Source organism: Phyllosticta citribraziliensis, assembly GCF_038025025.1.
Source record: "Phyllosticta citribraziliensis strain CPC 17464 chromosome Unknown J3D65scaffold_3, whole genome shotgun sequence".
Lineage (NCBI taxonomy): Eukaryota > Fungi > Ascomycota > Dothideomycetes > Botryosphaeriales > Phyllostictaceae > Phyllosticta > Phyllosticta citribraziliensis.
The window spans coordinates 1386455-1397429 of record NW_027117340.1 but is presented as its reverse complement, the minus strand read 5'-3'; the positions used below and the strand labels follow the sequence as shown (position 1 = coordinate 1397429).

Below are 10975 nucleotides of genomic sequence, written 5' to 3'. Positions count from 1 at the left end.
ACATCATCAAGCCGGAGGTCCCCTGTCGAGCGTGCCTGGATCCCAGCTGCCCGCACTACTGCCCGTGCCATCCTTACCTGATGCGCGTTGACCTGAACGTACCTTTCTTGCTTCAACCACAACGATGCCACTCTTTTGTACGTCCACCTGTCAATTCTCTCCAAACGACTACGTTCCGCATCCCCTTCTCATCCTAAACAGCAGCACATCAAAGCTAAAACACAAGCCTCAACGCAGCACCCCTAGCGCCAGCGACCTTCGTCGTCGAAACAATAACCGCGCTCCCCTCCTCCAAACCCAACAACAACAATGCCACATCCGCTGCACGCGCGGCCGCCGCCGCCCTCCTACACAACCACGCCGCCATGATCGAGCTCAACCCGCTCGTCGAGTCCTACGCGCTCTGCGACCCGGACGACGCGGCCGCCGCCTCGCTCCCTCCACCCGACCCCTCCTCCGTCGCAGGCGCTGTGGCGGAGGGGCAGCAGCAGCACCAGCACCAGCACCAGCAGCACGAGGAGGCTAGCGCCACGTACCGCATCACGGACACGCTGCCGTTGCTGCCGGGCGGGCTGTGGAGCAGCCGGACGACGTACGCGGCGCGCTTCGTCGACCGGGCGGACGGCGGGCTGGAGACGGTCGTGCGCGCGGCGTTGGGCGTCGAGTCGAGGAGTGTGTGGGTCGTTTCTTCTTCGGCGGAGGACAAGGGCGCCGGTGAGGGCGAGAAGTTGCTGCTCCGCGAGACGGCCACCGTGACGTGTCCGTGGGCTGTCAAGGCTTTTGTCGAGGGCACGATTAGGAAGGCTCACAAGGAATTGGGGCACGCTTTTGTCGAAAGGCTGGAGCGCGGAGACGCGGCAGAGCCTGTGGGCAAAAAGGAAAAGAAGAAGGGGTCCTGGTAAGGGTAGGCGGTTCCACTACTTTTTGGGAAGACTTCCGGGGGCTTGGGGCTCGGGCTGTAGGTACGTCTCCGCGATTGTTGATTTATATTGTATATTCAACTTCCAAAAGCTACGACCGCCGCAGGGTTCTCACGCGATCTGATCACAAGAGCAATTGTTGAGCGAAGTCAATAGTGTCAAACAAGACGTGTGGTTTTAATGTGACCAATTGGAATATCGTTCGAGCTTGGTTAGACATCGTATTGACCACTGAATGCCAGCTTCTACGTGTAACTTGGGTATTTTGGCCCGATGGTGACAAATTGCCAACCTCCGTGAAGCTTGACGCTGCGTGCACAGGGCTGTCTCAAGTGGATCGACAAAGTGAATGGTAAATGGATGGGTATATTTTGCTTCAACACATGCAAAGTCTACGACTACCATGCTACTGGATATTCACAGGTTCAAGCAGACCGCCAAACCCAAGCCAATTGCTACAGCTTCACCGACACATCCCAAGCATCCAGCGCCAATGCCACAGCGCTCAGCACAGCCACATATAATACTAATAATCCGGCAGCCACCATCTCACCAACTTGTAGCGTCGGCACCGCCAAATTGATCAACCCCGTAAGCAAATTCGCCAACAAGAAAACGGCAAGACCATTACGATTAAACGCCCACAGCACACGGCTAGTTGCGTTCTTGCAGCGACGGCGCTCCTGCTCGGGTGATGTCTTCTTGTTGGAGTAGAGGTCCGGGAAGGTGAGGGCTTCGACGGCGCAGAAGACGGCGAGTTGGCCACTGTTGAAGGCTGCAACCCACAGGTAGTAGGGAAGGTTGGCAAGTCGGCGCGAGGGCCGCAGGTTGAGAACGTAGTAGGAAGTGCTGAGACGGTAGAGAGATGTCCATAGGAGAGTCCAGAGGATGAGACGCGGCAGGGGGTGCGAGAGGAGGGTTGAGGTTGAGGGAAGATTTGAGAGGTGGACGCGGAATGGGTTGAAGCGCTGAACGCGTAGCTCGGTGCCGAGTTCGCGGAGCGCTTCTTGGACGAGACGAATGGCGGAAGGGTGTCGAGTGCTGCTGCTGCGGCTGCGGGATGGCGAGCTGCTCGAGGAGCTCGGTGGAGCAGAGGCAGGGGCCAGATTCCGTGGTAATATGTACATGCCGGTGGAGCGGCCAGCGAGAAAAATGGCCAGGTATCCAAGGAAGGAAAAGATGCCCTCGCGATTTTGGAGGAAGAGGTTCTTGCGCGGAGCGGCGACGATGAGGGCCGTCAGGTCCGTGAAGTCGAGGGCGATTTCATATGCAAGACCCAATATGAGAGACAGGGCAGCGTAAGACGGAATGAGGGAAAAGGCAGACTCGAAGAGTGCTACAAATGGCGGCAGGAAGCCGAGCGTGAAGAAAAAGTTCCAATGCACGCCGTATTCGGTGACATGCTCCGCATAATCCAGGCCCTTGACGCTGTACAGACGGACAAGTCCCAATACAAGGAGAGGGAGGGAGTGTCGGAAAGAAGCGTACAGTCGTTTCCCCAGCGACGTGGAGCTGCGACTGGCTTGCTGTTTGAGGATAGCTCTCGCAGACACGACGCCGGCGGAGAAGACGAAGGAGCCAACGCCCAGGTCCATCAACGACGTGCCCCAATTCTCCACCTTGGCAAAGCGCCTGGGAAATATCTTGAAATCCACGGCCAATATAGCCACGCAGGTTATGACCATCATCGCGCCCCGCCATGTCGTGACAAATGGCTTCAGCGGCAGGGGATCTCTTGCGGCCGTTTGGGCGTCTGCCCTCGAAGACGATGGAGCTCGGGCATGGCTATGAGTGCTCGGCGGCGCTGACGCAAAAGACACAAAGACTGCATGCGATATGAGAAGGGCATTCAATAGCCACGGCGAGTCTGAGTAGAGAGTGGTAGCGAGGAGGATGGCGATGCAGTTCAACAAGACGTCGGTGACAGCAGCGGCGACTGTGTAGGGGGTGAAGAAGCTTTGGCGCGCCTGGAGGACTGACCATAGAAGGACAGCAGCCTGCGACAGCAAAGTTAGCGTCAAGCACCAGGTATACCGAAGCTACACGTACCGGCGCAACCAGAGTCACGGTGTTGATTTCCCACACTGTGCCTCCAGTCAGGTTGGAGACGAAAGCCTCTTTGGCGGCCTTGTCGTAGACCATTTTGGAATTGGGTACGGTTGGACGAAGAGAGTGTCAGGGCGAAGGCTCCATGGTTTTATGAGAGAAAGACGTCGCGCAAAGAAGAGCAAAGAAGACGAGATGCGGGCATCAAGCTGGCATCTTCGTGCAGTGCAGTGCTGGCTTTGCCGATCTCCCGCTCTCCCGCCGCGGGCTTGGGAGTGCCGTTGGAGCCTCAGGTTTCGCCTTTCATGGACCAAAGAAAGTCCGATTTCCGGCCTAGTGGCGACCTCCGCTCCTTCGCCGTCCTCTCCAGCTCCCTCTTCGACTCTTTCCATCGACTACCACATTACTCCATCTAGCACCCATGAGCGATCCTGCCTCTGTATCCCAGCTCGGCCTCCAGTGCTTGTCAAAATGTTATGGAATATGACCTCCATAGCTTCCACCGGAAAGAGGACGCTGGAACTCACAAAATACCTTGACCTTGATCATTGTCACCACTAGTTTCATAAAAATGCAACAGCATGTTGGTGTAGGTTGGGCAGAAGCAACGTAGATGGCTTCAAAGTGAGGTGTTCCGTCGCGAAAGAGCAGTCGCCTTGTGCGGCGGGGCGTAAATGACTACTTTGTCTTGTTTACGTGAAGATGATCTGATTGTAGCTTGGGAAGCCAAGTGTTAATTCGCTGTGACGCATTGAGACTTGGATTCTCATCAATGTCGGTCGAGGAAGGCGCCTGCGAGCGCCTGTCAAGTCTGGGCTTCCCTTCGCCAACACCCGACCCCAACTCCTCTCCACCCCACACCACACCACCGAGACGCATTTCCGACTTCAAGCTTCTGTCATTCATTTGCGCCTCTTCCTCACTGCCATCAGCTTCTTCTGCGCTGCCGCCACTTCTCCTTGTCCCACATTCGGTTATATCCTGTCTCCATCCATCGAACCTGACCTTCTCTTTTCGCCAGCATGCCTGGTCCGCTCATTGAGCGCACCAAGGCTCACAGGCCTGGTCGCTCTGCCATTCCTTTTCCCATCGATCCGCACCCTAGGCGCCAGGAGAATCTGCGCAAGCCGGACGAGAAGCGCCTCAATGCTGACATGGATGACGGTGACAAAGCATCGCCTCGCTTCATGACCGGTACCACCTCTTCATCATCTCGAAGCGTCACTCCAACTACAAAATCGCACAAGCGCGCGCCGACTCCTCACACCCTTCTTGCTTTGTCATTTGGAGCAAAGCGCGGTGATCGCCGTCGTATCAACAATGAGAATGAGACAGGAAGTGAGCAATGTGAGAAAGCTGCTCGCGCAGACAGCCCGCTTACGGTAGGTAAGCCTGCCCTGCATTGTGTAATGAGACTGACAAGGCGCAGATGCGTGCATGTTCGTCGACTTCAACTCCCATCTCTCCACAGGACAAACCACTTCCCGGCTTGCCCCTTGCTCAGGTGGTGACCACGAGTCCTCCCAAAGAGAGTAGAACTCTCATTGATGCCATGGAATGCCCGCTTCATGTCTCCATCGGCACGCCAGACGAGAAGGAGTGGCCTGTCCTCTACCCTTCGCAGCCTTCGACACCACACGCGCTGCAGACGTTCGCCCAGCTTCACTCAGTCGACAGCAGTGTGCCAAGTGATGAAATGGCTGGAAACCATGACCAAGAGCGAATGACCATCAAGCTCCTGACACCTGGCGGTCCTTCTGCGTCTCCGCCGGGAGAAAATATCGAGAATCAGGCCAACGAGCCGAAAGACGGCCAGGTAAGCGGCACGACCTGAGTCGTTCGTAGTTATCAGCGCTGACCCAAGTCGTCCACAGCACCAACAGGCTTTGACCGCCCAGTCAAGTGCCAGCGATGAGAACCGTCCAACTACCTCGCAGTCTGACACGACTGTCAAGAGCTTCCTGCACTCCAAGGCCAAATTGATTGATATTCCACCGCGCCACATGAGCCCGGAGCACAAGAAATCTGCTGCCAAGTCGCCCAACGGCTTCATTCCTCGCTTTGTAGGAGCTGCCCCTCAGGCGAGGGCCCAGCAGCCTCTTCGTAGGAACGCTCCCCAAAGCATCATGTCTCCGCAGCATGAACAGAACTCGACGCGCAAAAAGAGCGCCATTCCTGTCCCAACGAGATCTCCGTCCACTCCGAGCCCTCCTGTCGCTTATGCCACATTTTCCTCGATAGAAACCGCTGTCTCTGACACGGCTCCCTTTGACCCCTCACTGTCCACCATTGAGGATGAAGATACGATTTGCATGGACGACGAACCGGGCGCAAGCACCCTCATGAGACGTGGACCACGACGCATCCCTACGTACAGCGGCTCGGCCAGAGATTTCCAAGCCTACAGTGCCACGTCTGAGTCCATGGATGCTTCCCGCGAGCACTGTCACGAGTCTCACGGCGTGGGGAAGCAAGGTGAAGATGGTAATGACCCACGAATCCACAGCTGCGGTCCGGACATTGACTAATATTGGCTTGCGCGCAGATGCGAGTGCTTTGGCGAGTCATGAGGCTCCTACACCTCCGATACCCTCTCGTGCTCCATCACACAAGGGTAGCGTAGTCCCTCGCAGACCAAGCCTACGCCTTCGTGAATCTTCCATTTTTACTGAGCACTTGACAGTTTCGGATCGCCCAAGCCATTGCAAACAAAGCATCGACCGCGACGCGGCAAATGGAAGTGTTCTCTCATCAGACGACACCCGCCTCGACCGTAGTTCCTCAATCTCTGATGACGACCAACCAAAGGATACGGCATCGAAGCTCCAAGATCACACCTTGACGCTTGCGCGGCTTGAAGGTAGCGCGACAGAGCTGCTCCCACCTGCCGGCCTCGATGGTGCCGCCACAATGGTCAAAAAGTTCACCGACAAGAAGCGTTCGTCGACTCAACCTGCCAATCCTGATGGTGCAGCCGGAATCGTCAAGAAATTTACCGGCAAGAAGCGTTCATCGGTTCCGAGCGCTCGTTCAAGCATGGTCAAAAGCAGCCAGGGTGCGACTGGTCGACCGATTTCAGCAAACACTTCTGAAAGGGCGCCGCGCCCATCTACTGGTCAGTCAACCGGGAAGGATGATCGGCGCCGTGCTTCTGTACCTTCGACTGCCTCGTTGAGGCCCCCAGTGCCGGCGAAGGACCCAGCTCCGTCAGCTCGTCGCCCACCGAACAAGGAGCAGAAGCAGTTTCTGGCCACGCCGCATGGTCGAGACAACACTCAGATTTCCCGAAGCGTTCGTTCTCCGCGAGGCCTTGCGCATGGTGTTTGCCACGACCCATCTTCTTTCCCGCAATCCAAGACTGTCGACACCAACGACCACAACACCTCTCTTAGCACTCTCACAGAGACCCCAAACGCTTCCGTTGCAAACAGGCACAAGTCTACAACTAGAAGTAAGCTGGCCACTGGTTTCCGGGGCCTCTTTCACAAGAAGAGTACAGACCTCAAGGGATCGGGTAAGAAGCGAACCGATGGTCAAATGACGCCAACCAGTAGCCCTGTCCCTGAGGTGCCCAGCAACGCATTGTCGACTCACTCGAAGAAGCGAATTTCGAATCTGAGACAGAAGCGTACACCTTCACACCTGGCGGAAAAAGCCCTTCCCGAACATCCGCCTGAAGCTGCCGAGAAGACTTTCGAATCTGGCCAGACCGAAATGCTGGACGCTACCAACATTGCAATGAAGTTCGTCAACTTGGCCCACGAGGAGACCGATGGTCCTAGGAGAGCACAAATGCTGGCTGCCGCCAGTGCCCTGATCACAGCTGTTGAGTGCATGAAGAAGGCGAACATTGCGAGGGAGCAGGCTGAGCAAGCCGCTCGAGAGGCTGGCATGCACCAAGAAATGATGCACGAGAGTCTCGTTGCCATCAACAGGATGCTCGGAGGTGATGGAAGTGTTGCGCCTGCGGGAGGTGTTGCGACCACGACTGCGAGTGCTGCTGCTCTCAGTCGTTCTGGTCGGCACACCCCAAAGAACCGTCATTCGTGATGGGCACACTAACTCTGACCTGTAGACTCGACCCTGCGTAACGCTCTTACGTCTCTGCGGACTGCTTCCACTCGAAAGTCGCGACAAACGTACAAGACTCTGTCGTGGCTAGGAATCTGCGAGCGACGCCTCAGCCGCGACTTTGGAGAAGATTGATTGCTTTCTGCAAAAGTTCAACGACGAATAGCATCCGAGCCTCGTTACGAAGATACTCGACTGCTATTCAGCACGAACCGCCGATCCTGTTCAGTCATCACGTGCAATACCATGTCACGGCTCGACACCGCTTTCCGACACGTCGACATGACGATTCGACACGACGCACGACGACACCCTAACTTGGTCTCTCCTTTCTTTGATCGTTTCAGTCAATCCCTAATGCCCCATCCCACTGGTTACCTTCTTGATTTGTATTCATACTTGCCCTCGACACTACAGTCCCTGGACAGTTTCCTTGGTCCTTTTGCTTCTGGTCGAAACATTGCGACAACACTTGAAGCAGAGCAGGGCTTTGCCACTGCTACGGGTCAGTCTTGAGTGGATCTGGGACCCAAGGAGTTCGGCAGAAGAATGGCAATATCGAAATGGCGGAGACACAGACCTGGCTTTGCTTTCAATATGTACAGCAGAACATGCAATCCAATGAAACAAGTTGAAAATGCAGGTCATCGAACAGTAAGCGTGCTTGAAGCTCGACAGTGGGTGCCGAAAGAAATGAGACTTCCTGGAAATGCAAGTGCGCTGAGGGTATTCACGCACTGCTGCAGTCGCGCATAGGGAGCAGTTGTCCATTCCTACAGCCTTTATTGTGAGTATAGTCTATCTGAGAGCCGAGATGCGGCCAAGCCATGCATAGTCAAGTCCAAAAGGGGAGAGTCGTGAAATTCTGAACCCATCTGCATACGCCGCAACCATGTGCCTGCCATGCGTAGAAAAGCTGAAAATAGTGCCAGTCAATCAGCCAGTCCATATGCAAAACGTGTCTACCACCTCACCCAGTAAGCGGCGAACGATTACTCCTGGACCTCCTGTCGGTGCTCCTCTTGCGCTCCCTGCTGCTGCTGTTGCTGCAGCAGTCTCTGCTCGCGCTCCTCCCGCTTCCTCGCCCTCTCATCCGCAATCCACCCACCACACCACAGGGCAACGGGCACGGCGGTCAGCACACTGAGCACGGCCAAACTCCACCACACGGTGCCCCAGCCGGCATCGTCCTTGACGTCGCCGGCCCAGATGGGACCAATCAGGGCGCCGAGGGCCCAGGCGACGTTGAAGAGGCCGTAGGCCTGGGCGTAGGCGCCCTTGGGGCCGAAGACGCCCGGGTTCTTCTCCTCGCGCGCGGCGACGACGTAGCAGATCTCGGCCATGACGGCCGGGGCGATGGCGGCGAGGGCGACGCCGAAGAGGGCGAGCAGCGCGCACATGAGGACCTTTTGGTGCAGGCTGTTGTGGTAGACGTAGCGCAGGCAGGCCATGATGGGCGCCGCGACGACGAAGCCGAGGGCCGTCGGGTACCGCGGCGACGTGTGGTCGGCGAGGTAGCCGAAGACGGGCGCCAGGAACGTCGGGATCACGATGGGCAGGAATATGAGGCCCGCGCCGATGGAGCTGAAGTGGAACGTCTCGCGTGTGTAGAGCGGCACGACGGCGTCGAGGGAGCCGAAGAGGATGGACATTGTGAGCGCTGCGAGGAGTGCGGCGAGCAGCCGTGGCGATGAGAGGAGCGTGATGGTGGGTGGGAGCTTGCGGCCGATGCGCGTGGACGCAGCGCGGAGGGACGATACTGTGCGCTGCGGCGTCAAGGCGGCTCCAGCAGCGTTGTCCGTGGTGGTTGCATTTGGCGATTGCGTTCTTTTGTGGTCGCCCGCGGCAGCCTTTTCAGCGTCTTCACATGACGTGTTCCTCACGGACGGACCGGCGATGGAATCCGAGTCCTTTTTCTCTTCATTTGGCTCGGCGACCTCGATAGGTGCCGCCGCGCCTGTGGCGCCGTACCCGCCGCCCTGTTCAGCGATGGACAACTCAGCGATCTCACCAGAGTTCTGCGACTCCCACTTCTTTGCAATCTTCTTTTCGACCAGGACGAGTCGAAGCACGATGTCAAGCCCGATGATGGCATACGTCATAGCGAAGACGGCATTGTAGCCTGCCCGGTCATAGACGACGCCGCCGAGCAGTGGAGCCAACAGGATACCCAGGCTCATCGCCAAACTCACGTAGCCCATGGCCTGGGCCGTGTCTTGTTGTCCGACAGTGTCGACGATTAGGGCGAGGCCTACCACCCAGACAACGGCTGCCGAGATGCCCTGCAGAACACGGCCAGCCACGAATATGCCAATGGTCCGGCCGACATTGAGCATGACGGTGCTGCCCGCGAGAGCTAGGAGTCCAGCGAGGAGGGGAAGGCGACGGCTGGTGGAGCGGTCTGCCAGCCATCCACAAATCGCTGCATCCACGTCAGCTTTGGAAACACATCTTATGAGGCCGAACGAGAGGTCTTACGCGAAGCAACAACAAGAGCACCGCCATAAACGGCAATGAGGATCGAGTTCCAGTGCTGGACTGCAAAGATGTAAGCGGATGTGCTTTGCCCGGATTGAAGCGTCGAAGGCCACTTACTCGAATCTGGACTGATGCCTACCCGGGCAGTCAAGGCGAACGGCATGACGGGGACGATGACAGCGTACAAGAAGATGTCCTGGCATTGAAAATCAGCACCATATTCCTCACGTGACAAATAATCATGATCAGGCAAGACCAGAGACCCCCAAGGTGGTGGAGAAGGGGCCCAGGAGGGGGAAGTGCAGCTCGACATACTGTAAATACGGCTATCGCAACACTCCCACAGACAAAAGCCGAGCTAGATCTGTAACGAAGCAGCCACGGCGGCCTCTCCGAGCTCTGCATGACTGTCTGCTTGACGGTCGTCCACCAGCCCGTTGAACGCGAGTCTTCCGCCATGGTGATGGCCGCGTGATTTTTTCTATATTTTGACTTGTCAAGGCAAGCAAAGGTCGCCGCGGTTTCTTTGCCAATCTAGGTGCTTTGGCGTCTCTCGCTTTGCGTGCTGATCAGATGCCTGCATGGGGCGTTAGCGGTCGAATGGGAGACTAGGCAGCGGCAGCGGCGGCAGCTGTACGTACGCAGCAGATGGCTGTATCTAGCACGGGGAGGAGCACTGTTGGGGCTCTCGCCAAAGAAGTTGAAGTTCTTGCCAAGAATCTATGATCGTGGTCTTTCCGAACTGGTTGCTTGACGTGGGTTGAAAGATGGTGCCCAGCTAGCTCGCCTAGGTACGTATGATGCAAGTGCAACAAAATCGGGCGAACAATCGACAAGACGAAACGATTCCACTGCAAGGTGCAAGAGGAGGGGGAGAATGGTGAGGAAGGATGACAGAGAAAGAAAAGACAGAGAGGAGGTCGAGGGAGGGAGAGAGAGAGAGTGTGTGTGTGTGTTTCCAGACTGTAGCCGGGGGACTGAAAGTCTAGGAAACACACAGCGGAGAGGTATTGCTTCTTTCCGCTCCGCCCTGATCTGCTCGCTACCACCAATGGTCGACGGTGAAAATGCAGAAAAGGTCACCGCACGCACGCGGTCACCCAGTAGCCTGTCGGCGAAGGAACGCTCCTCGTTCCGCCACGCCAATCTGAAGTCCAAGCCAGTCCCTGCTTGGGGTGTGGATGGATGACAGACCCACTCGTCTCGCCGTCAACAACAATGAAACGAAAATACGGGATGCGCAAGCGGGTTAGTCATTATTGCTCACGTTCTTATGGCTGCGACGAATCATGGCTGCGTCTTTTGCTGCATCCGCCTTCCGCGGCCCGATGATCGGGCTGTCCGCTGCAACGGTTGACACCAACGCGGGCTAGCGTGTTTGCTTGGGAGAGTACCATGCGCATCGACAGCGAGATCTGTGAAGGCGAGGGAGTTGTCGCCGAGATGGGCTGTCTGATTGA

At 56.8% G+C, this 10975-nt stretch overlaps 4 protein-coding genes across 4 annotated transcripts; 2 read left to right on the top strand and 2 right to left on the bottom strand.

Annotated features, from left to right (window-relative positions):
• The first annotated feature begins 47 nt into the window (after positions 1-47).
• Positions 48-1173, top strand: J3D65DRAFT_616843 (uncharacterized protein). Its single transcript, XM_066799487.1, has 2 exons — positions 48-137; positions 238-1173. The coding sequence occupies exons 1-2, from the start codon at positions 125-127 to the stop codon at positions 900-902; spliced, it is 678 nt and encodes a 225-aa protein (XP_066657824.1). The 5' UTR covers positions 48-124; the 3' UTR covers positions 903-1173.
• Positions 1174-1278: 105 nt separating this feature from the next.
• On the bottom strand, positions 1279-3228 carry J3D65DRAFT_616840 (GWT1-domain-containing protein). Its single transcript, XM_066799486.1, has 2 exons — positions 2970-3228; positions 1279-2917 (listed from the first exon to the last, which is right to left on the bottom strand). The coding sequence occupies exons 1-2, from the start codon at positions 3060-3062 to the stop codon at positions 1376-1378; spliced, it is 1635 nt and encodes a 544-aa protein (XP_066657823.1). The 5' UTR covers positions 3063-3228; the 3' UTR covers positions 1279-1375.
• A 530-nt stretch (positions 3229-3758) lies between these two features.
• Positions 3759-7232, top strand: J3D65DRAFT_259817 (uncharacterized protein). The gene is made up of 4 exons (XM_066794862.1): positions 3759-4348; positions 4396-4782; positions 4841-5450; positions 5512-7232. Exons 1-4 carry the CDS (start codon positions 3989-3991, stop codon positions 7014-7016), a joined length of 2862 nt encoding a protein of 953 aa, XP_066657822.1. The 5' UTR covers positions 3759-3988; the 3' UTR covers positions 7017-7232.
• Positions 7233-7797: 565 nt separating this feature from the next.
• Positions 7798-9822, bottom strand: J3D65DRAFT_616836 (MFS transporter-like protein). The gene is made up of 3 exons (XM_066799485.1): positions 9633-9822; positions 9516-9575; positions 7798-9459 (listed from the first exon to the last, which is right to left on the bottom strand). Exons 1-3 carry the CDS (start codon positions 9676-9678, stop codon positions 8030-8032), a joined length of 1536 nt encoding a protein of 511 aa, XP_066657821.1. The 5' UTR covers positions 9679-9822; the 3' UTR covers positions 7798-8029.
• Between the last annotated feature and the right edge of the window lie 1153 nt (positions 9823-10975).

Coding starts and splice junctions, on each gene's coding strand:
- J3D65DRAFT_616840 (XM_066799486.1), bottom strand. CDS start 3,062: ATGGTCTACGACAAGGCCGCCAAAGAGGCTTTCGTCTCCAACCTGACT. Junction 2,918..2,969: donor CCGTGACTCTGGTTGCGCCG/GTACGTGTAGCT, acceptor TTGCTGTCGCAG/GCTGCTGTCCTTCTATGGTC.
- J3D65DRAFT_259817 (XM_066794862.1), top strand. CDS start 3,989: ATGCCTGGTCCGCTCATTGAGCGCACCAAGGCTCACAGGCCTGGTCGC. Junction 4,783..4,840: donor ACGAGCCGAAAGACGGCCAG/GTAAGCGGCACG, acceptor AGTCGTCCACAG/CACCAACAGGCTTTGACCGC. Junction 5,451..5,511: donor GGGGAAGCAAGGTGAAGATG/GTAATGACCCAC, acceptor GCTTGCGCGCAG/ATGCGAGTGCTTTGGCGAGT.
- J3D65DRAFT_616836 (XM_066799485.1), bottom strand. CDS start 9,678: ATGCCGTTCGCCTTGACTGCCCGGGTAGGCATCAGTCCAGATTCGA. Junction 9,576..9,632: donor AGGCATCAGTCCAGATTCGA/GTAAGTGGCCTT, acceptor ACATCTTTGCAG/TCCAGCACTGGAACTCGATC. Junction 9,460..9,515: donor TGCTCTTGTTGTTGCTTCGC/GTAAGACCTCTC, acceptor ACGTGGATGCAG/CGATTTGTGGATGGCTGGCA.